Consider the following 27644-nt stretch of genomic DNA (forward strand, 5'->3'; position numbering starts at 1 on the left):
CGACAATTCTCCCTTAATCCAGCAGAGGTCGCTGTTGTCATTAAAATTGGACTTGCATTGCAAAGAGGCCCGTCCTTCAACTTATGACAAGCGGATGGAAGAAGTTGTGCAACCAGTAAAACCACAGCAGAGAGCGTGGAAATACACGCAGCATTTCCCGGAACACTTTCTTTTCCCGGTTTGTTTGCTGCCAGTGTGCTCCGTCAACGACGAGCTGCTTTGAAGCCACAAACACAACAAAGTCCATGCATGCGGTATGTACCCCAAGTCAACATTTATGTGTCAGGGCAGGGCATCCTATTCTATGCTCCTTTCATCAAAGCCTGTTTAGCTGGGAGTGACACTGATTTATTACAAATGTTCGCTGTTGCTTTGCTAAACAGTGAGCAGATACAATGCTAGTTCTGTTACTGGTAAGTCAATATTATGCTTATTCACTGCAAGAGTTTTTCCCTTTGCTGCTGCTAGCTGTCATGTTGGTGCAAATATTGATTGCTTCCCGCGTTTAACATGACTCAATGTACTGGAAATATTCTTCTTCTTCATGAGTATCCCGAAGTTATTTGGTTGGTTGGTGACCAGTTACAGACACACTTAGTTTACTTAGTTAGCTTAAGTAGCCATTGAATACAGTAGCTGTGTCAGAAAATACCGCCCATAGGCATCCATACTGTGCATGCTAGGTGGTCACGTGACAATCCAAATATGGCGGCGGTGTTGTGTTGTGTACATACTCTATTGTACTGCAATTTCCTGCTCTTAGCGGTCATGAATGGCTCATCTACAGTACCTCAAGACTTAAATTAAGTGTTTTTGTAACTCCAATATTTTAAAGAAAACATTTCAAACAAAAAGTCCTTTTTATGGGGTCTAAGTCACTCCCAAAACGGCTTATTTATCCTCCTGATGTTATGAGACTATTCTCATAAAATGTATACTATTTTATTGTTAGAATAGAACCTTTTTCTTCTAAAGGGAACCTATTGTGCTTTTCCCACTTTTCTGACCTTGACACTTGTCTGTGTTGCATTATAGAGTGTGCATACAGGTAAGGTTTCCCACCATTGGTACACACTGGTAGTCCCACAAAACACATTACACACTAAAATGCTAAGGCTACTTACCATTGAGACTTTGGACTGTCTTCCGGACTTCCGGATTGGATTCGGCATCTAACACATATGACTGTATGTTAAAAGTGCACATTTTAAAAAGATAAATCTGCGTTTATTATCAACTCCAATACCATTTATCAACTCTTATATAGTTGGGTTCGGTAGCTAGCGAGCTAGCTAACAAACCGGAAGTCCTTCTTAGTGTGACCAACCACAGCGGAGTGGGCGTGCCTGGAGGAGGGCCACGGGTGGAATATATTAAAGCAGACTGTTTTCGTGGGAAGCATGAAATCCAACAAAATACAGCTGAATGGGTGCAGATTCTGGAAGATCTAGAAAGCTTTCCGCGCTGTTATTGTGTGTAGCTGCTCTATAGGAGTCCACAACTCAATACAAAGGGCTGAAAAATTAGCACAAGAGGTCCTTTTTTTAATATTTTGACTTTTGAGCTGATATCGGTTGATATAAGAGCATTGATATACACAGGATATATACTGTACAACTGAATTATTCTCATAAAATGACAGCTTTTATTATTATTATTACAGCTTATTCTTGTAAAAGGACTTCATATTTTACCCTTCTTACTGTAAACAGCTGCGTGCCCCCAAAATAAGCACGAGAAAGTACAGTATGATCCAGCTCTTGCATCAGATCTCCTGCGGTTGTGCAGGTGTGCCTAATGAAGTGGCTGGTGAGTGTACGTAAGGACAGATTAATTACTGCAGTATGATGTGTTTGCTGTTAAGCGGGAGTCATAAAGAATGAGTGGCGCTGTGGCGCCGCCCCAGAGTGACCCCGCTTGAGTGGACGGACAATGCAGGGGGGCCGGGCCCGCGGAGCAGCTTCCCGCTAAGGCTGAGTGTAGCGTGAATGCACATTAATGGCGGCAAAGCAATGGCTCCCCTCTGCGACAATTGAGGCCCATCCCGCCGGGGTGGATAGCAATCTGAATGACGAGCAAGGTAACAGCCTTTTAAAAGGCATAATGGCTCAGCTGCAAATGAGGGGGAACCTACACGGGACTAATAACTGAGCTACACTTTGCTTTAATGATGGAATCATTCTTTTCACCATTACAATTGCAATTCATCTTTTTTTTTAACAAGCTGCTTTATCCACAAACAAAAAGCATGCCATCATCATCATCGTCTGCTGTTTTATGTTGTGCCGTTAGGTTTGCAGTGTTGGAGGAAGGTGGCGCTATGCTCCATATACTGCAGTTTGTTGATTGGTGTGTACTGTATATGCCATGGATGTACATTTTCTATACCACTTGTCCTCCGTATGATCATGTGTGAGCTGGAGCCTATCCCAGATGATGCCTGGCGAGAGGCGGGGCACACCCTGGACTGGTTTCCAGCCCATCACTGGACATACAGTCAAATTCATGAATAAATGATAGCTTTTTCGTGGTAGGCTATGGTCTATTATTACTCAAAATATATTGAAATACAAGTAAAAAGTAGTGTTCTGGACTAGAAAATATGGCGACATTAGCTTACATTACATTACCTTAACACTGCATGAAGTCATGTAATCAGCCATGGCATGTCCCACATATGGATAGGGTGGAAAAAAAAGCTCTGCCACTCTGTTTGGATGTTTTTGGCTTCTTCAGTTTAGAAGAAATAAATTCAAGGCTAATTGGTTAGCTCAGTAGCTTGCTAGCTAGCAACCGTCTCGGGTCTCTTGCAGCATAACAGCTGCAATGTGGTGTAAACAAAGAATAATAGCAGTGTAAAAGTGACTCTAGGGGTGCTATTTCATGTCTGCAGGGCTCTAATAATGTTAAAAGGTGTATTTAGAAAGTTATACACAGGTTTTTAATGCATTAACTAAAAAAAATAAAAATCTTCTATTTATTAACGTTGAATGGTTGGAACCAGTTTGGAACCAGTTTTCTCCGGGTTTCCTTCAACATTATGAATGTGAGTGTGAATGGTTGTTTGACTGTATGCCCTGCGATTGGTTGGCGACCAGTCCAGACTCCCGCCTTCGTGAGGATAAGCAGCATGGATGGATGTTTGGAACCAGTTACCCATTATAAAGGAGGAAGTGCAGTACGTTGTGGTGGTTTACTGCCATGTTAGATTTTCAGTTAGATGAGTTAGATTTTTTGAGTTTGACACAATAAAGGCGAGGTAAACACACATGTGAAGCGTAATTCCCACCCTCCGTCCTTGTGACTTTGCAGGCAGCGTCGGCGCCGAGTGTCAGAATGAGATGTCGTCTCAGAGCGGCTCCTTTGTGCAAATCAAGTTTGATGACATCCACTTCTTCGAGAACTGCGGCGGCGGCAGCTTCGGAAGCGTGTACAGGGCCAGATGGATTTCCCGGGACAAAGAGGTGGCGGTGAAAAAGCTGCTCAAGATTGAGAACGAGGTGGGAGTCATAATTGCCCCCCGCTTTTTTCCATGTACTTTTTTTTTTTTTTAATTGTCACGATAGTAATCACTTTAATTGCGAGCCCATTTAGTAGGATGTGGTGCGACTTGTGCGCACGTCGCTCATGGTCATTAAACTCCCCCACCATGAGAAGCCTGTGGCAAAAGAAAGCTTATTTGGCACAAGTGGCCCTGAAGCTCCTTTCCCCTTGCACACTAATTTGTCTTGAGACAAAACATTTGTTAGCCTCTGACAGTGTACTGAGCAGGGCTCCATTCAGGGCAGGTCGCAAATAGGCAATCAAAAATGTCATTCAAATATGTTATATAATACAAACAATGTCTGTAGCCATAGGCGACTCCAAATCGTCCATAGGTATGAATGTGAGTGTGAATGGTTGTTTGTCTATATGTGCCCTGTGATTGGCTGGCCACCAGTCCAGGGTGTACCCCGCCTCTCACCCAAAGACAGCTGGGATAGGCTCCAGCAGACCCTAGTGAGGATAGGAGGCATAGAAAACAAAAACTCTTTTTTTTTTTTTACATGAAAAGAATAAATATAATACAATGAACTAGTTACAATTTTCCCATTTGGATCTGAACGGTGTGTGTGTGTGCATGCATTTGCATCTTCTATTGTGGAGTTGCATCATCACCTCTTTTTGCCTCTAGCGCAAAAGAACGTAGCAGATAAATAAATCTTTGGTAGCAAATTGGTTAATGCATTTATTTTTATTTTTATTTATATTTTTATTTTTATTTTTATTTTTATTTTTATTTTTATTTTTATTTTTATTTTTATTTTTATTTTTATTTTTATTTTTATTTTTATTTTTATTTTTATTTTTATTTTTATTTTTATTTTTATTTTTATTTTTATTTTTATTTTTATTTTTATTTTTATTTTTATTTTTATAGTCCCTTATAAAACGCTTTAATGAATGGCTGTGAAATGTACTTACATTTTCAGATTTCTTTTTTTAATAAAGACAGGTACAGTACATATTAATTAACACTTTACACGCACAATTAGGTAGTTATCTTTTTTCTTGTTACAATACGATTTTTTTTTCCTAATATTGATTTTATTCTTGTAAACTTACACTTACAGTACATTACCTTTTTTTCTGATTCTGCCCTCCCCCGGACTGTTTACTTAATTTTAATTAAACTTAATTCTTAATTCTTAAACTCTTAAACTTAATTAAGTGAAGTCAAATAAAAATGTGATCATTTAGTGTGTGTATGTTTGTAGTAGTAGTTTGTAGTTTGTCGTGTTTTTCCGCTAACATCCTACATTCTCCTGACATTTCTGACACACATTGTTCACCGAATACCCTCATAACTGCACATTAGTGCATTGGTACTTCTCCCTTCTCAATAAAAACCACTTCCTGTCCCTTTTGTGTGTGTGCCCCTCCCAGGCTGAAATCCTCAGCGTCCTCAGCCACCGCAACATTATCCAGTTTTATGGCGCCATTGTTGAGGCTCCCAACTATGGAATCGTTACCGGTAGGTTTTTGGCCATTATGGACAGCTGCATACATGAACAATATCCTGAATACAACATAGAGAAATGTTTTGCCTGGTTGCCATGGTAATAGTAGCATAAGACTTGGGAAGGATGCTTTTTCCTGTGCACATCTAGATAAACTGCATCTATCCATTAATGCCATTATTGATGAATTTATTGACGAGTCAGCGCCCTTAAGGTAACACACCTCATTATCGCATCTGACTTAGGCAACAGGAGTCCAACATGAGTTTACCCAGCATACCTTGTGGCTTACACATTTGTATAAATTATTATTGTTTATTTTGAGTGCCTGTGGTGCATTATATTCATTATGTTCCACAAGTGTTACTTGTTGTATATACAGTATATTTATATACTGTATATACAGCAGATGGAGTCTCAAGTAGTTATAGGAGGGGTGTCCATGGCGGTTTTATGTTATTGGTAAGTTTGTCATGATAACAGATTTTGCGGAACGATAATTGTCCCACAAATTATTGATGATAATTTATATTATTGGCAACATTTTTTGGACCATTTTTTCATTATATGGAATTATATGACTATAGGGGTGTTATTTCAGGTCTAGAGGGCTCTAATGGTGTTCAAAGGTATAATTATTCATTCATTCATTTTCTACCGCTTATCCTCACAAGGGTTGCGGGGGGTGCTGGAGCCTATCCCAGCTGTCTTCGGGCGAGAGTCGGGGTACACCCTGGACTGGTGGCCAGCCAATCACAGGGCACATATAGATAAATATAAGATCTAAAGTCCAATACGGGATGAAAATTTACAAAATGAAAGTTGAAACAGTTGGAAACACTTTTTTAAAGAAACAACAGCAGAAATGGGGAAAACCAGCTGTCATTTGACTAGAATAAAGTCAAAATATTAAAAGATAAAAGCCGCATTCCTGCAGGAAAAAAACTCCACATTTTATGACCATAATCTCATAACATTATCCGTAAAAAAATGTCCTTTTAGTCAGAAATATTAAAGAAAATAGCTATAATATTATGATAAACAAACCAAAGAAAATAAAGTTGTAATATTTGGAAAATTATGTTGCTGAAAAAGTTTAAATATTATGAGAATAAAGACCAAATATTTTTCACGAAAATAAAAAAATAAGGTGTCCCTTATTTATTTTTCAGCAATTTGTCAATCCTTAGTTAGTCACAAATGAGCAAGTCATGGTCCTTTTGTTGACAAACCGTTGCCCCTTTCCCGCTCAAAATTCCTACCAAGGCAACGGCAATGGAAGTAGAAAGCTACCAAACAGGAAGTGGGCTCAAGCAACACTTTTGCCGAGTCATGCACATTGCCACACATGTGAAATCATCGACTAATTATGGCAAAAAATGAACTTGGGGGGGCAGAGTTTGACCAAAGAACGTTGGCCCAACTCGAAATTGGGAGACATTTTGGGGAGCACAATACTATACCGGTACACGTTGTCTAAATCTTACATTAGCTAACATTAGAAGGCCAAAAGTGAACAAGCCCACACCTGCATGAGCTTGCACTTTGCACCTTCACGCACATTCCGTAGATAATACCACTGTGACGCGTGTGGTACAAAATCAACTCCTGCTTTTCAAACAACAGCCTTGCCAAACACGTCACACCGAAAAGAATCGGTAGCTAATATTCTTTAGCTGAATGGAAGCAATAAACACAGAGCGCTGTATGCCAGCCTCTCCAAAAGCGGCTGCACCGTGTCAACACAGGAAATGAGCAAGGATACTCAATAAACATTTTGCTAATTAGATTCTGCCTTGCATAAACACGGACACCCACCAGTCAGACACCAACGCAAATACATCCCAAGCTGGACGCCATCGCCGAGGACGGAGTGGCAGCTTTAACCTTTGGAAAGAAAAAAGAAAACTGAAGATATTCATATATAATATACTGTATAATATTTAGAATTTCTTAGTAAAATCTTCTGAAATGTTCTTCTCTGAATATTTTGACTTTGTTCCCATAATATTACACTTTTCCCCCAAGCTATTTTGTTAAAAAAGTAAAAAGTAAAAAGACATTTTTATTTTTCTCGTAATATTTGGGCTTTTCCCAAAGCAAATTTTCTATTTTCAACTATTATGGTGTCATTTTGTTAGGTTTGATTACAAAATTACATAATTTAATTTAATTTAATTTAATTTAATTTACAAAAACTTACTTATTTCTTAATATTGCAACTCTCTGCTACTGCTGAATTGCCATAATTTGTTTAATAAGTTTATTGCCATAAAATTGTGAATTTTTTTCTGTTAATATTTTGACTTCATTCACATAAAATTACAGCTTTTTTCTTTTTTTTAAATTATTTTTGTATTATAACTCAACCTAATTTTCCAAAAGGTACAGCTTTATTTTGTTTTGTTGTTATTACGACTTTAAATAATTTTTTTTTCCACTTTATGCTAGTAAAATGACATTTCCCTCATAATATTACACGTTTATTTTTGTAATATGGCAACTTTTTTTCTTAATATTTTGACTTTATCCTAGTCATAAAATTATTGCAAATTTTTCAATTTTTGCTTTTCTTGGTAAATTCTATGTTTAGAGTGCGCTGCTGGCCAATAACAAAAAACTGCGAGGCACAAGTGGCCCCCGGGCCACACGTTGGACACCCTATGCTACAAGCAATCCAGTGTAGTTCAGCATACGCTAAGATATTGGCAGAAAACATATGCGTCTTAGCTTTCTTTGTGTTGTTGTCGGGTTGCCAACCGTCCTGTATTGAGCCAATAAGTCTTATGTAACTAGACTGTAATTAGGAATAAGCCTTATGTAACAACCCTACAGCTACCTAGCTCATATATGATATATGATATATCTTGTCCACCAAGAATGTATTCATTGATTTATGAATCTTCTCACATGTCAAATGCCAAATCAAGCAGCGTTTGAGTGTGTTTTATTTCTGTTGAAACTCTTCTGTGTATGAATGAGTGTTGATGTGTTTCCTGGTTAGAATACGCCAGCGACGGATCACTGTACGACTACCTTTCCTGTGCGGACAGTGAAGAAATGGACATGGGCCACATTATGACCTGGGCCAAAGAGATCGCCAGAGGTGAGACCAGTTTGGTCCAAACATTTTTTCAGTTTCATAACAGAAAATACATCTCATTTACGGAATGTGGATCATTCAATAATTCATATTTTTAAATGTGTGATAGTAAAATATGACATTTCATTAATTAGTGGTGAGTAGCTATACATGTCATACTTGAAATGGGTTTATGAAGCTTGTCAAGCATATTTAGGGATTAAACTTGATTTTTTTTTCTCGTCAGGAATGCACTATTTACACGCGGAGGCACCTGTGAAAGTGATCCACAGAGACCTGAAGTCGAGGAATGGTAACTAAACCTCAACTACTAATACCCAGTGTCCAAACCCTGATCGGAACATCACTAATTATTAGTATAACATACAGTATATACATAGTTGTACTTATTCATGGCCCGAATTAAGCATTTTCAAGCATAAAAATCTTAACTATGTCTAATAAGTCTGATTTTCTCCGTTTATATCAATGCTACTCAAAAAGTGTAGCGGGAGGCTTACATTTTAGTGCAGACCTGCCAACATGTACACATTTATAGTAGTCAACATTCCATTTGTCTGGGTGTGCTCTCCATTTTGTTGCATTTGCCTGGTTTCACTTTCAAGTTCAGTCTGTACAGTACAGATACATGAATAGATATTAGCAGTCTCTCTTGTATTTCAAATAATAATAATCAGGGTATAGGGTGCGAAAAAATGGCTCTCCCTCGTGGGGGGCATGACAGAAAATAAGCCCTGGTTTATTGCTACTATATTGGGTAATCCAAAAGGTGATTATTATGGTAAAAACTGTATTTAGAAGATCATAAACAGGTTTTCTATGGCATAACAACGGAAATATTAGATTATTTAAATATTGAATTCTACACGACAGGGTCTGGAACCAATTAATTATTCATTCATTCATTCATTTTCTACCGCTTTTTCCTCACGAGGGTCGCGGGGGGGGTGCTGGAGCCTATCCCAGCTGTCTTTGGGCGAGAGGCGGGGTACATCCTGGACTGGTGGCCAGCCAATCACAGGGCACATATAGACAAACAACCATTCACACTCACATTCATACCTACTATAGACAATTTGGAGTCGCTAATTAACCTAGCATGTTTTTGGGATGTGTGAGGAACGGGGAGAACATGCAAACTCCACACAGAGATGGCCGAGGGTGGAATTGAACCCTGGTCTCCTAGCTGTGAGGTCTGCGCTCGACCGCCGTGTCGCCCCCACCAATTAATGAATTAACTAGTTATTATTCTATTATATTGTTATTATTGTGGTAGTTGTGAGGTAAAAAGCCTGTGACAGAGTGAGTTATGTAGAATACTAAATTAACTATTTTGATGAAATCCTTGTGCAGTATTTGTATTTTATTTCATTCAGCCATTTTTCAACCATGGAACAGTATGATTTATGAGTTCATATGTGTTTAAAAAGAGGAAGAAGGGATGTGGCGTGGGATGACAGTGTCCTGTTTATACAGTACATTCATTTGTATTCGTGGACGTCAATGCTTTGTCACTTCACACAGAACAAATGTGATTTGTCTTTCAGTTGTTATAACGGCAGAGAAAGTCCTCAAGGTAGGTGGAGTTTTGTCTACAAATATGAAACCATACTTTCTCCCTGACATGTGCAAAACCTGAGGAGTGTGCAAGAGTGCCGCTGTCTTGTATGTACTGCACGAACAGTAAATGGACACAAGGGGGCAGTGATCAACTTGGCACGTTTACTAGTAAGAGTACTTCTTCAACAAGCATGGCTGATGTTGAATGTGGTTGTCTTCTCAGATCTGTGATTTTGGGGCCTCCAAGTTTCTGAACCACACCACCCGCATGTCTTTAGTGGGCACCTTTCCGTGGATGGCGCCCGAGGTCATCCAGAGTCTGCCCGTGTCTGAGACTTGCGACACCTTCTCTTTCGCCGTGGTGAGTGGCGGCAACCGCAGTTGGGGAAGTCATGAGTCCGACGCGTGATGGGTTTTTGAAATCTCTTGCATATGCAGCAGTTTTTAAACGTCTTTTACAACGTTTGTGCGGGAACATACTTGATGTTGCAACTACACTTAGTATGATTTATTTGTATGTAAAATAAATAAAATAAAATAATATATATTAAATAAAAATATATAAAATGTTTAATTTTGTCATTAATTAAAATTCAGATAAATACATAAAAAATGCATATTAACTATCACAGACACAATTTTGACTGATCTTTGAAGGCGCACAGAAAGTAGTACTCTGTAGTAGTACTGTATAGTACTACAGTAGAGCCCTGCTTCTGGCACCGTGATATGCCGTTTTTTTTTTTTTTTTTTTTTTTACACGGTTCGCTCCTCAATGTCCAAATCCTCTTGCTAGCTTGATGTTGTCATTATCCTCCAATTTTGGATCAACAGTTGCAATAAAAATGACTGTTGTAATGATTACAATACATTTAGCTCCAGAACAGTTTTTAACAGTACATGTGTGCTTTACATTTTGCTTATATTATCACATATTTATACATTTTTATGAGAAAATCTCCACTGTATCCTGTATACAGTATATGCATAACGTAAATGTGTAATTGTAAAGCCATTGAATGTTTGTGTGCTGCTTGTGTCACAGGTGCTGTGGGAAATGCTGACTCGTGAGGTCCCATTCAAAGGCCTGGAAGGCTTACAAGTGGCTTGGCTTGTTGTGGAGAAAGAAGAGGTATTTCCAGCACACATTTACCTGTAAACATGTCCATGGATGAGTCAGGACAAGTGCGGGTTGCTATTCATTTCTACCTCTTGTTGCTATCCACTTGGGTGTACGCCACATAGTGGAAAATTAAAGAATGCAAGGGCCACTTTGATGTTTTGGAAGAAAAAACCTGCGTCTCAGCTTTTTCAAGTTCAAAGTTATTAGTATCAACTTTGCTCTTTTTTGATGTGTTTTTTAAAATGTTAAGAGTATTTTTACATTTTCTTCTTGTAATTGTATGAATTTATTTCCATAATATTTTGACTTTATTACCATAATCTTTTAACGTTTCCCAAAACTAATTTTATCAAAATGACACCTGTATCTTTTGTTTGTTTTTCATAATGTTATGACTTAAAAAAATAATGCTTCAACTTTATTTTTTTTCATAATAATACATTGTTATTCTCGTAAAAGTATGACTTTTTCTCTTTAGATTTTAACCTTTTTTTCTTCATATTTTAACTTGTAAAATGACTGCTGACTTTTCCTTGTTTGCTGTTGTATTTTTTTAATATTTAGAAATACTTATATTTATATTATAAAATGATATTTTTGTTAGCCACAGGTCAACACAAAAACAGCTGCGGGCAACAAATGGCCCCTGGCCTGCACTTTGGATACCCCTAGTGTAGCCTACATAGAGTGAATCAAGTCTATGATTACAGACCTTCAAATTGAGTGCGATTGTTTTGATGAAATAAAAACATTATCATGGACTATCGAAAGATGCCCAGTGGGATACATTGTGGTTGTCTATGATATATGTATTTGTAGAACATTTGATACAGATCTTATGTGGGATCACATTTGATTAAGCAGTGAGGGCTTATTTTTACAACTTAATGATGAAAAAGGTGTAATTCTTACTAAATTACTACATAATTACTGAATAAAATATACATTAATAGATAATTAAAGTGACTGATAATGAACTAAAATTCTTTTAAAATGATAAATGAATGAAGTATCTACCTACCAATGGAAACATGTATATTTGTGTGTTTTAGAGGCTAACTATTCCCAGCGGCTGCCCTGCCAGCTTCGCAGAGCTGATGAGGGACTGCTGGAGCACCAATCCAAAAGTGAGTTCTGCAACTCCTTCAACTGCCATCGAGGCCAACAACGCGTCCGCACGGCACGCCACCAAAGTTGTTGTGTTCGATTCAGGGGAGGCCAACGTTCAAGCAGATCCTGTCGACGCTGGAGTCCATGTCGAACGACAGCCAACTCCCTCAACAGTGCAACTCTTTTCTCCACAACAAGTCTGAATGGAGGTAAAGTAATGAGGCATTCTGCAGGCCAACTAAATGTATTTACAAGTCAATATGCGCCCTCAGCCTAAAGGAAATGTGCAACTGTTTGCAGAGAATGATGTGGAAATGTGACTGACGGGGGTCGGGAAATACAAAAAAGAAGTGGAGACGCTTCATATAGATCTTTAATGACTTGACTGATGGCGACATAAAGGCATAAAAACCCAGAAAGAATCCTCCATCTGGATATATTTCCTCTCTTTAACCATAAGGCCCGAAAAATAATCACCATCTTTTTCAAGTAGAAGTGTTTAATTGGGCTGTATGAGCAGCTGGAGGTTCAGTTGATGTTCGACACACAGCCTGAGTCTCAGCTGCTACTTTATTCTGCATCAGCCCCTCGGCGGGGATGGCGCCGCGTGGCTGCTTCTTCACAAGGCGCGCTGGCGCCAACGTGTCCGCCGCACAGGTGAGGCCGGTGTTGAAACTGGGGACAGGTCATGTGTGCCCAAGTCCGACAGGTTCTTCTAGTTAGGTCCACCAGCCAGTGTTTGTATTCCCTTCCGACAGTGTTTGGTGAAAGTTGGGAGATTTACATTTAAGATTCAAGAAAACATGTTCAGTCTGCACTGCAGAAAGGCTTGAAGATGAGGACCGAGAAGACGAGTCACTGTTGAACGTGAAAGGCAAAGTTATTGGACAAGTTAAGCAAAAAATTGTTTGACATGGAAAGGAGATGGCGAATGGACATGACAGGAGTTCAGTACTCAATATAAGTCTGACTCACAGTGTCATCTTACAAAGAACACTAAACTCATCATACAGCACAGAAGGTGTACCTGGCAAATATACAAACAAGTACTAACATGAGTTGAAAATGAGAACGTTTGCGCCTGAGCAAAGCATTTCATTAGGGGACAAGCGGAATAGAGAATGGATGAATGGATGGATGGTGCACCAGAGGCAGCCATAGGGGCCCAAATGGAGCCAGGCATCATTGCAGTGCCCCAGCAGGCACCAATGAGTGCAATGCATGATGGGAAAACTTTAAAATGTAGTTCTTTTTTCATATTGGTACGTTCATTCATTTTCTACCGCTTATCCTCACGAGGGTTGCGGGGTGCTGGAGCCTATCCCAGCTGTCTTGGGGCGAGAGGCGGGGTACACCCTGGACTGGTGGCCAGCCAATCACAGGGCACATATAGACAAACAACCATTCACACTCACATTCATACCTATGGACAATTTGGAGTCGCCAATTAACCTAGCATGTTTTTGGAATGTGGGAGGAAACCGGAGTACCCGGAGAAAACCCACGCATGCACGGGGAGAACATGCAAACTCCACACAGAGATGGCCGAGGGTGGAATTGAACTCGGGTCTCCTAGCTGTGAGGTCTGCGTGCTAACCACTCGTTCGCCATGCAGCCATATTGGTACATGTTTGTGTATTTGTTAGGTAGACCTTTTTGAGTGTTAAGTTGCCGTGTGATGAGTTTAGTGTTTTTTGTAAGACACCAAGATTCAGACACGACGCGTTACATTGAGTGGCACAATATGTACATGATTAGTAGTAGATTAGTAGCAGTTTATACAGCAGAAATTACAAAAATATTTTATTAGGAATTTTCTGAATTAATTTCTAGGGTTCCCCAATAATTCTGAAGAATAATGACATCATAGCAATAACGCCAAGTCAACCTGCTAATTGCATGCATTTGTGAGACGTAGGGTGATAGTTCTTGGTGTTTGCTGCAGGTGTGAGATTGAAGCCACGTTGGACAGGCTGAAGAAGCTGGAGCGGGACTTGAGCAGCAAAGAGCAGGAGCTGAAGGAGAGAGAGCGCCGTCTGAAGATGTGGGAGCGCAAACTCATCGAACAATCCAACAGCCCGGTAGGTTGCTCATTCAGCTCGCTCTCTGCAACGACTTCTCGTTGCCTTTAGAGAAATACAGGAACAGAGCCGGCAAATGCGCGGAAGAAAGTAAATGGAAAGCAATGAGCAACTAGGATGGCGTATCCATCCTCAAGGAAATTATTTTTATTATTATATTTTATTTTAAAAATTACTTATTTTTAATAAGCGCACAGAATAAAGTGTGTGTACGTATGTGGATGATCTATTGCAGGGGTATCCCAACACTTTACACCGATAAACTCAAAAATGAGCCACGCTGATATTATGTAAATACAAAAATGCATCTCAGCTTTGTGGTATAGGTGAAAATTTTGTATTATTAATATATTAACAATAATATTAATATTAGTACCAAGTTCAGTCTTTGCTCTGTTTCCCCATTTTTGCAGTTTTTTTAACTTTTCAAATATTTAAATTTACCACTTACATAATCTTTTAAAATTTTCTTCTTGTAATATTACTATTTTACTCCCATAATATTTTGAGTTTATTCCCATAATATTCCTACTTTTTTTTTTACTTTGTTTAGTTTTGTTTGTTTCTCATAATATTGTGACTTTAAAAAGCATGTTTAACTTAATGCTACTAAAATAAATTGTTATTTTTCTCATCATTTTAATCTCATAATAATATGATGACATGATTGTCATGAAATTATGATTTTTTTATTGTTAGATTTTAACTTTTTTTTTATTATTTTTACTTTATTCATGTAAAATTACTCTCAAATTACAACAATTTTTGCTCTTTTTTTGTAGTATTCTTGTGAAATTATATTTTTAGAATGTGCCACATGTGTTTCCAACAGGTTTTCTATGCTGTAAAACTATAATATAATATTCTATTTGTAAATAAAGAATACTTGCCATTAATCACAATAAACGAGGGACTACTTTACATCACTTGAATGGGCCGCCACAAGGACATAGAGATTTCTAACGTGGCTTCCTGTAATCCTATCACTCCCGGAGTGTTATTTTAGACCAGAAAGGTAATAGAAATGACAAATAAATGATGGACATCTTACTTGAAGTGCTTTTTTTTTTTGTCTGATGACAACCTGTGATGATCTCTGCCGTGGTAGACTGACCTCAAAAGTCACACTACTTGACTTGACTACTTGACAGCTGTGAGCCCCGCCCCCTTCTAAAAGCGCTCACAGGCGGCTCAGTCTTGTTTGTGACATAAAACAAGTGAAAGTTCATTTGTATGTCTAAACATAGTATTTGTTTTGCTTTTCATGTTTTTTTTTTCCCCTCCCTGACAGCATCCTTTATTATGGCATCATGGCTGATTATGCAAGGCATACGATGGAGCAAAATAGTAGCTGTTTCCTATTGATCTTTACTGACGAGTGATTGAAAGAGCTAAGTCGTTCTGGCTGCCGGCCCTGGCAAAGACATGAGATGCTTGAAGGGGCTCTGATGACACTGAATTAAAAATCTGGTGTGATTCGCTGGGATCTCTGCTAATACAGGGTTGATAATACTAATACTTTAGTTCTTGACTACATTTAGAAACAGAAGCATTTATCCTAGAAACTATGTCTCTGTCGAGTTGGGCATTATAGAAGTGATTTCCTGTATGTTTGAAGTACTTGATATGTAGCGCCATGCTGTGAAGAAAAAGCCACGAGAGCTAGTTTTCTCGGAGAAGGCCAAGCTTTTATGATGAAGTGACATTTTGCTGACATTAAGATTGGCCAATTTGTTCTGAATGTGGTGGAGTGCACTTGTTGAAGGTAGCCTCTTGCTTACTTAGCTAGCCAGAGACCTTCTACCAAGTACTTAATCATAAGGCCAGATATAATTTGACATATTAATCATTAGAATGTTATCGCACATTTGCTGCTGTTTTGTACTACAGTAAACCTTGGATATATCGGATTCAATTGTTCCCACTGGTTTTGTCCGATATAAGCGAAATCCGTTATATGCGTATACCGGAAAATGTCCGTTTTACGCATATATCGGATTTATATCCGGTATATGCGTAAATCGGATTTTATCCGTTATAAAAAGGCACTTCCTTGACTATGTTTCCAATGTACCTGGACGCGCAGGCAACGCTGCAAATGACGTCGTATAGCGGCCTGTCACGATTCGGCGAATCGGAGCGCCACGATGCGGCCATCCGATATATGCGAGGGAAATTTAATGGAAATGCATTGGAACGGGACTGGAGATTTTGTCCGAAATAGGTGAAATCTGTTATAAAAAATCCGATATATGCAATTAATTTTTATTGGAAATGCATTACAGAAAAATCGGTTCTTTTTTATCTGTCCGTTGTGAGCGAATTTCCGATATATCCGAGTCCGATATATCCGAGGTTTACTGTATATGTTTACCTCCAGATGTTTGCTTGTGATGGAATGAACACCGGCATCTCAAATTAGCATCGTCTTGTGGATCAATCAATTTGTCTTACGAGAAGTTATAATACAGTGGGGAAAGTAAGTATTAGTATAAGTTTACCCCCTTACTAAGATAACAGCGGAACCTTGGTTAGTGTGCTTTTTGGTTTATGTGGAAAATGTGTTCCTGAATTTTGCCTCGGTTTACGGACATCGGACATTTTTCCCAATCTAGTTTTGTAAAAAAAAAACAACAACAAAAAAACGTTATTTAGTTTGATTATGACGTTAAAATAAAATTTCAACATCAGGCAAACACTTTTTCACACCACTGCAAGTTCCCATCATGCAATGAGTCCACATGGGCTCTGATTTAAAAAAAAACAACAACAAATTGTGCAGATTCTACACTCCATTTGTTGAAAAGTGGCGTAACCAAACCCGACTGTGTTCGCTTCCAAAGCGCAGCATGGAGGAGGCGGGAAACGGCGGCGGTGTTCAGTGGCTTTTACGAGACGCCGAGCTGCGTTAAAATGTACGACATTCAGCTCTTAATCTGAAGGAGCCACAGAATGCAGATTACTCCCTCGGTTAGTCGTCTTTCCTCCAATCTTGCACGGCATTATTTCCGTCATTACACGCCATTCTCCCGCCGATCACACGGAGTCTTTATTTGGCCTCTCCCGTTTCTGCGTGATTACACTTAATGAGCGATAAACGATTTATCATTCAAACAGATCAGGCAGATGGACGTTTGAGTTTGATGGAGACCATTAGAGGCCAGACATATTCATTGCACAGCACAATAAAAGCAATGGAAATGTCAGAAAAAAGTCAATGTTGGTAATATTTCCATATGCGTTACGCGTATCCATACACATGCTATTGTTCTAACAGTCTTTGTCTTTTTGTGTCCATGCAGCTCCTGCCCACCTTGGATATCTACACGTGGACAGAGGAGCACGTGGTCAGTGTCTCCTGCACGTCATTGCTCTTTTACTTTTATGTGAGACTAACCTTGACTATTGTTCTTCACAGTACTTCTGGATGCAGCAAATATTCGATGCAGGTTGGTACTTTCACTTTAAGGGGCTATTCCGCCGTACTGCCGTTGAACCATTCAGTCAAGAGATGCGGAAGACAAGGGCATCAGACATTTTGATGAGCGTGCTGGCTATGGATCTGGGATCTGACCATTTCTGAGCGTGGTGACATCATAATATGGACATGTGAGCGACTGGGAATTTACTCCCATCACAAACTTCCATAGTGTACCCCGCCTCTAGCCCGAAGACAGCTGGGATAGGCTCCAGCACCCCCGCGACCCTATATGAAGATAAGAAAATGAATAAATGAATGGTGATTTTTTTCTTATCTCGAACCATTTTCAAGATACAACCTTTTCAAACGGTAATATCAAAATTGACACAGACCTCACAGCTAGGAGACCCCAGTTCAATTCCACCCTCGGCCATCTCTGTGTGGAGTCTGCATGTGCACGCGTGGGTTTTCTCCCGGTACTCCGATTTCCTCCCAAATTCCAAAAACATGCTAGGTTAATTGGCGACTCCAAATTGTCCATAGGTATGAATGTGAGTGTGAATGGTTGTTTGTCTATATGTGCCCTGTGATTGGCTGGCCACCAGTCCAGGGTGTACCCCGCCTTTCGCCTGAAGACAGCTGGGATAGGCTCCAGCACCCCCCATCATAGAAAATGAATGATTGAATGCATATCAAAATTGAATGTTTTCTTGAAACAAAATGGTGCCTCAAGGGTTCATTCAGTTGTACAACTGGCTACATTTAAGTATGCTGGAAATTACACTGGAAAAATGTAATTTACCTTTAATGACGTGATGTCTATGAACACAACCCCTCATTGCTCATAATGACGCGATATCCAGATGGTTCAAATGTTCTACTACTATTAAAGAGACTAGTTTTAGACAAATAGCTTGATTGACATATTCAGTTTATTTGGACACATACAAATATATATCATCATTTATCTTTCCATTCATTAAATACAGTAAAAATGAACATATTTCATACATAGTTGGTAATGATTAATCGTGATTATTTAGTTTTAGAAATTTGTGATTAATCTGATTAAAATGTTTAACATTTGATAGCCCTAGTTAATATTGTTGCAACATTTGCCATAACTGTGTTAGTTAACAAAGAATTACAGAGACATTACAGACGAGCGACAGAGCTGACTTCATGTATTAGCATGCTAATAGTATGCTAACAAGGACGTTTTATGATAAAAATCCATCATGCAGTGTATTAACAACATGACAAGAGGTGCCATATAGTAAAAATCTTTTTTTGGAGAAAAATATTTCGCATAAATTTTCAACCTTAACCAAAATCAGGTATCTAGTCTTTTTTTTTATTGAAAATGTGAAAATTTAATCGGCCAATAAATCTGAATTGTATGGGTCACACTGATCGAGTCTTCATTTAAACATGTCCAAAGTTTGGAAGAGGTAGCGCCATCTCTCATGTTGTAGATCTATGTGTAAAGCAGCAGAAAAACGAATAAAACGTCTTTTTTTTGTTAGACGTACGGGATGGTTAACAGTTAACAGTGGAAGAGTCTTCTTTACATTTGATGCTTGCATTTCAAATGGGTGCTTTTCTCCTACAGAGGGGAGCGCATGCGAAATGCAGCTGTACGCCGACCTGTTTCGGGACAATCACATCACAGGAAAGAGGCTCCTACTGCTCTCAGAGTATGACATGCGGGAAATGGGCATCAAGTCCAAAGGCCACATCATGCACCTGAAGGCAAGGCTAAGGGGCTAAACATTGACAAAATACACACCCTTGGTGCATTTATGCTTTTTGTTTCTGGGATTTATGGGACCTTTCCTCTTTGGCAGAGTGAAATTGAAAAGCTGACCAACGATTACCTCAACCTGGTCCACTTCCCACCGCTGCTCAAGGTAGAATGTGCCAACTTTCCTCTACAACCTAAAAAAATGTCAGTTTGTTTTATATTTGGGTTATAGGCATTGAGTCTGAGCTTTTCTTCCTGTGACTCACACACTCTTTGACCTCAAAATTGCTATGGTGGATGATCATGCTGATGGTCAAATAAATATGATGGATTCTTTATTAAGGGTCTTGGCAAAGAGGCGTGGTCTTATATAGCAGACATTATTGATGGTGTCAATCCAAACCAGTCAAAAGTCAGCATTCAAATCTTCATAACGGACAGCATTTATGATTATTATTATGATTTCTATTTGTCCTTTTCATTCCAGGATGTTCTTGAAAATGAGGTGGAAAGCATCAAAAGTGTCAAACTGGAACTGGTGTTTGGGTACCACTGGAAGCCAGGGACAGGCAGATCAGTAAGTTCATCACTGGAGGTGATCAATATCGCTGTTCGGATATTCCGACATTCCGACACCGCCTTCCTGTTATTTAGCAGCATTAAGAGATAAAAGCAGTACGGTGTTCCCTCGTTCTATCGTGGTTCACTTTTCGCAGATTTGCTGTTTCGCTGATTTGGTAACAGCATATGAACATGCATTGTGTTCTGCCTTCTTGTGGTGTATTAGATGGATCTATGGGTTATCTGTTGGATGTGTCTATAATTGTATTTCCTACTGCTACCAGTAGGGGTGTTGTATACTCATGTGAGAATTGAATACGTGTGCAGCCCCACCTCGTCTCAGTGTTTATGTACCTGACCAATCACAGCGGACTGGGCGTACCCAGAGGTGGGCCGTGGGTGGAGTAAATTAAAGCAAACTGTTTTGGAAAGCCAAGGAAATACAGCTGAATAGGTGCAGATTCTGGAAGAATTAGAAAGCTTTCGGTGCTGGTTATTGTGTGTAGCTGCTCTATAGGAGTCCACAACTCAATACAGATCCCAAAAATTTGCATAATAGGTCTAAAAAAATATATATATATAATAACTACTTCACAGATTTCATTTATTGCAAGCTATTTTGGGAACCTATCTTCTGGGATAAACGAGGGAACACTGTATTTTACTGAGAAAAAAGCTGCAATTTTAGAAGAATATGGTTGTAATATTATGAGTCATTTTAATTGCATAGAACTGAAATATTAAATAAATATTAAAGAATATATATATAAAAGAAAGTCGGAATATTATGAGAAACAAAGAGAGAAATAGCAATAATATTATAGGAATAATGTCATAATATTATGAGAACAAAATTTACATGAAGAATGTTGAAATAATTTAAATTAAAAAGTAAGTAATGGGAAAAAAATCATGACAATCAACTCACAATATTGCGGAAAAATAATCCCCTTATAGCAGCCTCGTGTATAAATATTATAATTATTTTTTAAGTTTTAATATTATGACAAATGGCAAAGCTTTTTCACCAATATGACAAAGCTGAGATGCAGTTTTGTTGCTTTACAAAATATCAAAGTGGCAAAGTTGCATCCTTTCGTTTTCCCTTTCATTCACTCACTCATTTTTTTGCCCTCGCTGGAAAAAAGTTTGGACACCCGATATGGAAGGTGTATTTTACGGCAATGGAAGCGTGAATATGGCTTTGGGTGCCGAGTATTGGTAATGACGGCGGGTGCGCTGACCATTAGAGGCATGACTATCCAGGTATAAAAGCAGGCAAATAAACATGTCATTGTGGGATGTATCCAGCTCCACTCACTGGCAGCCTTTTGTGCGCGCAGAAAAGGCTGGCTCTCCACTTGCCGTTTGAATTTAATCAAAAATAGCCCATTTAGCCAGAAGTCGTTTTCTTTTTAAAAGGAAAACGTTATTTAATCTTTCAGCTGTTCATTGTCCCGTCATAAATAGTCCTCTTTCAGTGTGTTCGGCAGGGCTGAAACGAGCCCGCTAATTGCCTCCCATTTCTTCTGACATGTGGTGGTTTAGTGGGTCGAAAACACAGCAGGGAGAAGGAAACAGGAGGCTGAGAAAATGAGAGCTAATTATTTTCCCCTGCCTGGTGTCAGGTTCCGTGTCAGCCTTGTTTTTACAAACTGCAAGTTTTTTTTTTTTCGCACTAAATAAAACAAACCCGCACTGCATTTCAGCCCCCCCCCCCCTTCTTCGCCCCTCTTTGCTGGCGATGTCATGGAAGCAGCTGCACTTGTCAAAGACAAAATGAGGGCCTTGCGATTGAGCGGCCACCATCTGACAGCCACTGAGGGTTCCCTGCTAATGAGGATATCACCGTGCAGCCAAGTGAAAGGTGCTGAATTATGTATGAGTTGTCATTAGATGCACTCGGGTCCAAGGCATCATTACGGGACATTGTTTCTAGCGGAGTGATTAGACTCGCGCCGACCTGGGAGCCCCGGTGCCATCGTCCTGGGGCCGAGGCGAATGTCCCCCTTTTCAGACGTGTCCAGGCCCCCAGAGGACGCTCTAAGAGCGTGCGTGGAGGCTCCTCGAACGAGTGTGTCAGCACCTCTTCTCAGATGTTCTTCCCTGTGATCACAGCACAATGGATGGACCCGTGCCGTGAACCCTGTGTGGTTAAGCGGTGACCTGTAGCTTTATGGCGAGCGTTTGGGGATGGGCGCCATCATTACTTGCTTGGGGGTAAAGCCTGATGCATTGTTTACGTTTGGACCTCCTGGTGAGGATTTGATGTGCGTCTCATCAAGGAGAAAAGAAGCAGAACGACAGGAATACTAGTATCTCTATTTCCAGTATCGGTTATAACGTAATTCATACATTATAACGCTGTTATGCAGTTTTTCCCTGACAATCTAACAGCTGCTGATGCTCGCTCGTGGACATGTGACGTCCACGAAGGAGTCCAGGCTTTTGTACGGCTCTTTTTGAGTGATTGGCAGTGAAGCCATTGGCAGATGTTAGAACAAGGGTTCTCAAACGGCGTCACACTGGGACTCGCGTTTTAACAGTCATTAAGTTTTCCCAGCGAGGGCCACCTAGTGAAATGAAAGGATGCAGCTTTGACACTTTGATATCGCATAAGTATCATATACTAACAACATATGTTATATAGTTCAAGACAAAATGTTACTGTTGATGCTAATTTTCCAAAAATTACAACTTTATTTGTTGTTTTTTTTGTTTTTCACAATATTACATTCTTGGAAAAGACAAAAGACCTTTTTTTCTTTAATGTTTAAACTTCATGTTACTAAAACTATGTTATTTTTCCTCGTAATATTACCAGTTTATTCACTTAAAATTGCAACTTTCTCATTAAAATAGGACTTTTTTTTCCTCTGAATATTTGGATTTTATTCTTTTCAAATGACTGCTGTTTTTCCCGACTACTTAAATGTTCTTTTTTCCGGAATATTATATATATATTATTATATTTTCACTTTACGTCTGTCATGTTACAACTTTTTCTGCAATCTAATTTTCAAAACATTTATTTATTGGTTATTTTCTTTGTTTCTCACAATATTGCATCTATATTTTAACTTTATGGTACTAAAATGACATTATTTTTCCTTGTAAATGTATGACATTATTCCCTTAAAATTATGACTTTTTCTCATTAGAGTACAGCTTTTTTCTCTTTATATTTACATTGTATTTTTGTGAAATTGCTGCTTATTTCCATTTCTGTTTCTGTAATTATATTTATAGAATGTGCTGTAGGCCAATAGAAAAACAGCTGAGTGTTGCAAATGGCACACAGGCCACACTTTGAACACCTGCGGTTTAATCAATTTAGTTGTTTTCTATATATTTAGTACATAAAATGGCCATACAAATCAAAGTCAAAGTAGTGTGGGAATAAAGTCTAAATTAAAAAAAAACTAAAAAATAAAGATAATTTACAAGGAATAAAAAAAGAACCGATTTTTTTTAATTTTATTATAAATAAATTAGAATAAACTTTTAATATTTTTTATAAAAATAATGTCATTTTTGTAACAGAGACTTTAGATACTAACTAAAAAATTTTTTTTTTCCAAATTCATAATATTCTGAAAAACTAATTCAACTAAATAAGGACAATAATAATTATATTATTTATTATATTTATTAAGAAGAAAGTTGAAATTTAAAAAAACATAAAAAAATATGAAAGCAAAGAATGAAGCTGATATTTCCTCTCCCACCTAAAAAGCATCCATGTCAGAACCACGAAACTCCCTCAAGGTTGTGCTGTTGCTTCACACACTGGAGTTGTCCTGAGGCAAAGTGGACTTAGGGGTGTGTGGGTGTGTGGGTGTGTGGGTGTGTGGGAGTGGAATGACTTGTTAAGGTGGAGTGCACTAAAAAAAGCTGACCAAGAAGTATTTCCCGCTAAGGACTGCAAGTGGAAGATGTTCCTGGAGCTGGACGGAGACGACGTGGCCATCACGTACATCAAGGACGTGATGTTCAGCGCCAACCGCCAGGATGTGGAGCCCATGCGCATGACCAAGGTTTCCCGCTTCTTCACCTCCAAAGTGCTGACCTGTTTTATGGCGTTCATCACACTCTCTTCTTGTTCTTGTCATGCAGCCGCCATTTGTGATGGACAAGTGGATTGTGGGAATCCAAGCCAACCAGAGAGTAGACTACACCGTCAGCTATGAGGTGAAGATGACGGCTGTCAATCATGTGTTGTAAAGCTTTGCTTCGCCACTTATGTTTCTTGTCTTGTCACAAGTTGGAAAAGCTCATTGATTGGTTGATTGGTTTCATGGGAAATACATTTTGTTAAGTATACAGTTAAAGCTGATGTATATCACGTATATGTATATTATATATATATATATAGATACTGTATAAATGAAAAGATAGCCACAAAAGCCAAATACAAAGCAACACGTATGCAGAGTCACGACAGACAATATAATGAACAATATCAGACAATATCATGCACAATATCATACACAATGTCAAACAATATCATGCAATCTCATGCACGACAATATGCACGTATCAAACAATATCATGCATGATACCAGAGAATGTCATGCTGATTCTATCATGCATATATCAGACAATATCATGCACGATATCAGACAGTATCATGCATATATCAGACAATATCATGCACAATATCAGACAGTATCATGCATATATCAGACCGTATCATGCACGATATCAGACAATACGTGCATATCATCACACAATATCATGCATATATTAGATGGTATCATGCGTATATCAGACAGTATCATGCATGATATCAGACAGTATCATGCATATATCAGACCGTATCATGCACGATATCAGACAATACGTGCATATCATCACACAATATCATGCATATATTAGATGGTATCATGCGTATATAAGACAGTATCATGCGTATATCAGACAGTATCATGCATGATATCAGACGGTATCATGCATGATATCAGACGGTATCATGCGTATATCAGACAGTATCAAGCGTATATCAGACAGTATCAAGCGTATATCAGACAGTATCACGCGTCTATCAGACAGTATCATGCGTATATCAGACAGTGTCATGCGTATATCAGACAGTATCACGCGTATATCAGACAGTATCATGCATATATCGGACAATATCGTGCACAATATCAGAGAGTTTGTTTGTTTGTTTTGACTTTTTCCTGATTCTATCATGCACATATCAGACAATATCATGCACGATATCAGACAGTATCATGCATATATCAGACCGTATCATGCACGATATCAGACAATACGTGTATATTTGAGACAATATCATGCGTATATCAGACAGTATCATGCATATATCAGACAGTATCATGCAGGATGTCTGTGATTGTTGCGTTTAGGTGCATCTGTTCATCTCCAAACTGAACTGTAGCGTTTGTCAACAGAGTAACGTGAGGTCACCAAAGTCTACGAGGCACAGCTGCTGCATGACGTGGAGTCCGAGTGGCGGACAGGATGACATCAAAACCGTGGAGCTTGTCATCGAAACAGCAGCGGCCGATGCAGCCGTCATCCCTAGGAGCAGATCCAACTCCGGTAACTGTCAGGAATGGGAATCTCCCCGTGCATGCTGGGTTTTCTCCCGGTACTCCGGTTTCCTCCCACATTCCCAAAACATGCTAGGTCAGGGGTGGGCAAACTTTTTGACTCGCGGGCCGCATTGATATAACAAAATTTCCGGGGGGCAGACTATATATTTTACACGTAACAGTCCACCTGGTATTTTGTATCTGTAAAATTGTCATGCAATCTGCTATTATTATTTATTATTTTATATTTATATTTAAATATTTTAAAAAATAATAAAATATTATAATAATTAAAATAAAATTAAAATAATAATTATTATATTATTATTATGTAAAATATTCAAATATAACAATATTATTATATATAATTAATATAATAATTAGCATTCATGTAATAAATATAATAATCATCATAGTTATAATAATAATATAATATTAATTATTTTAATTTTTATTATTATTATGTGCTTGTGTCTCTTTTTTCAGGAGCACTTTGTAAACAACAGACCATGTCAAACAACGAAATTGATACAACCATCAAAAGGTTGGCTCAGGCCATGATGCCAGGTTGTATGTTGAGTTTAAATTAAATACTTTTGAAAGATTGGGCGGGCCATATTCAAACACTTGGCGGGCCGGATGTAGCCCCCGGGCCGTAGTTTGCCCACCCCTGTGCTAGGTTAATTGGCCACTCCAAATTGTCCATAGGTATGAATGTGAGTGTGAATGGTTGTTTGTCTATATGTGCCCTGTGATTGGCTGGCCACCAGTCCAGGGTGTACCCCGCCTCTCGCCTGAAGACAGCTGGGATAGGCTCCAGCACCCCCACGACCCTCGTGAGGAAAAAGCGGTAGAAAATGAATGAATGAATGAAAAGATGGAGGACTGAACCAGCAACATTCAGGTTGCAAAACTGTACTTTGATTTTTCCACCAGTAGGGGGCGCCAAATTAATTTTCAATGGGAAAATTGTCTCAAAATATGAAATTACATTCAACTACTGTGGGTGATGAGTTTGTGTGTTTTTTTCAGACATGGACGAGGCGTGGATGCACCGTGTGAGGCTTCAGCAAATCCTCAGTCAGGAAAGGCAGCACAGCGGCTCGCCGTTCCCTGCGGCGACCACCTCGGACGCCCGCACTCTTCCTCAATTCCTGTCTGTGCACGAAAGCCAAGTGTCTTCTTACGCCGCAGCCGTGCAGCGTTCCCCCGTCCGCGCCCGGCTGACCCCGTGGAACGAGCGCCGCGGCTCCTCGCCGACCGCTAGCCTCTCGGCTAAACTGTCGCCGCTCCATTTGGGCTCCAAGGGCAGCAGCCCGTGCAGCACCACGTCGGAGAGCACGTCGGAGAGGGAGCGGCCGCTGAGTGCCAGCGTGGTGCACGAGTATAACAGGGAGGTGTTTTTCGGCAGCAGGGGGTGGCACGGGAGGGGCGGTGCAAGAGGAGGCCACAGCCCCAATAAAACCAACAGAAGCCCTCACCAGCCAGGAAGGCCGCGGGCACGCAGCTCCGGCGCCGCACCCCAGAACCGCCCCCTTACAATCCCGGGTATATCCTTCTCCAACGGGGAAAGGGAGGAGGCCAAATCAGGATCCGATGGCGGCTGGATTAAAGTGGAGCGCCATAAAAGATTACCGCGACAGGACAGAGGTCGACCGAGGAGAGGAGGGCGTGGAGGGCGGGGGGCAGGGGGAAGAACCTAATCCCAGCACCTCGTACCATGTAAAGAATATTTTAAACAGGCACTGATCATTGTAAAAGAATCACATAAAATGCTTTAGGATGAATTGTTTTTTAACGTGGATGCTGTATAGATAATTTAAATAGTGCGCGGAATATATATTTATTAAAGTTGCTACATGCCTAAAGGGACTTGTTTCTGTTGAGTGTTTATTAAAATGGAAAATTCAGCAGTAATTTTACAAAAATAAAGTCAAAATATTAAGAGGAAAGATGTTTTAGTTTTAGAGGAATAAACTCATTTCAGTAGCATAAAGTTCAATTATTAAAGAAAGACATTTCTTTTGATGTCATAACATGATAAAAAAAAAAAAAACTAATAAAGTTGTTATTTGAAAAATTAGGTTGTATCATTTTTTTTTACAAGAATAAACTCTTTAGGGAATAAAGTTATAGTTAGGAGAAAAGCATAAACATTATAGGAAAATAAAACAAAATAAGCAACTGCGGAGATGGAAAAAACAGCTGTTATTTTATTAGATGAAAGTAAAAAAAAAACAAAAAAGTTGAGAATAAATTTGTAATATTAGAAAAAATAATGTTAATTTAGTAGTTGTTTTTAAAAGACAAATATAAGAAAGAAAACAAAGTTGTAGTTTTTGGAAAATTAGGGTTGGTAAAAAGCCATAATATGTGAATA

At 39.1% G+C, this 27644-nt stretch overlaps 1 protein-coding gene across 2 annotated transcripts; it reads left to right on the forward strand.

Annotated features, from left to right (window-relative positions):
• Positions 1-73: 73 nt before the first annotated feature.
• On the forward strand, positions 74-27193 carry map3k20a (mitogen-activated protein kinase kinase kinase 20a). 2 transcript variants are annotated; one of them, XM_058082783.1, is made up of 20 exons: positions 74-254; positions 3313-3500; positions 4927-5014; positions 8005-8106; positions 8330-8395; positions 9651-9679; positions 9887-10024; positions 10709-10795; positions 11839-11913; positions 11999-12105; positions 13842-13977; positions 17280-17324; positions 17396-17426; positions 19011-19150; positions 19246-19308; positions 19630-19719; positions 23624-23740; positions 23820-23894; positions 25121-25271; positions 26297-27192. In XM_058082783.1, the coding sequence occupies exons 2-20, from the start codon at positions 3342-3344 to the stop codon at positions 26965-26967; spliced, it is 2370 nt and encodes a 789-aa protein (XP_057938766.1). In that variant the 5' UTR covers positions 74-254; positions 3313-3341; the 3' UTR covers positions 26968-27192. The 2 variants fall into 2 exon arrangements, with proteins under 2 accessions (XP_057938766.1, XP_057938767.1); XM_058082784.1 differs by lacking the exon at positions 74-254 and adding an exon at positions 284-413 and having other exon boundaries at positions 26297-27193.
• The last annotated feature ends 451 nt before the right edge of the window (positions 27194-27644 follow it).

The sequence above is a fragment of the Doryrhamphus excisus genome, chromosome 9, assembly GCF_030265055.1.
Source record: "Doryrhamphus excisus isolate RoL2022-K1 chromosome 9, RoL_Dexc_1.0, whole genome shotgun sequence".
NCBI classification, from domain to species: Eukaryota; Metazoa; Chordata; class Actinopteri; order Syngnathiformes; family Syngnathidae; genus Doryrhamphus; species Doryrhamphus excisus.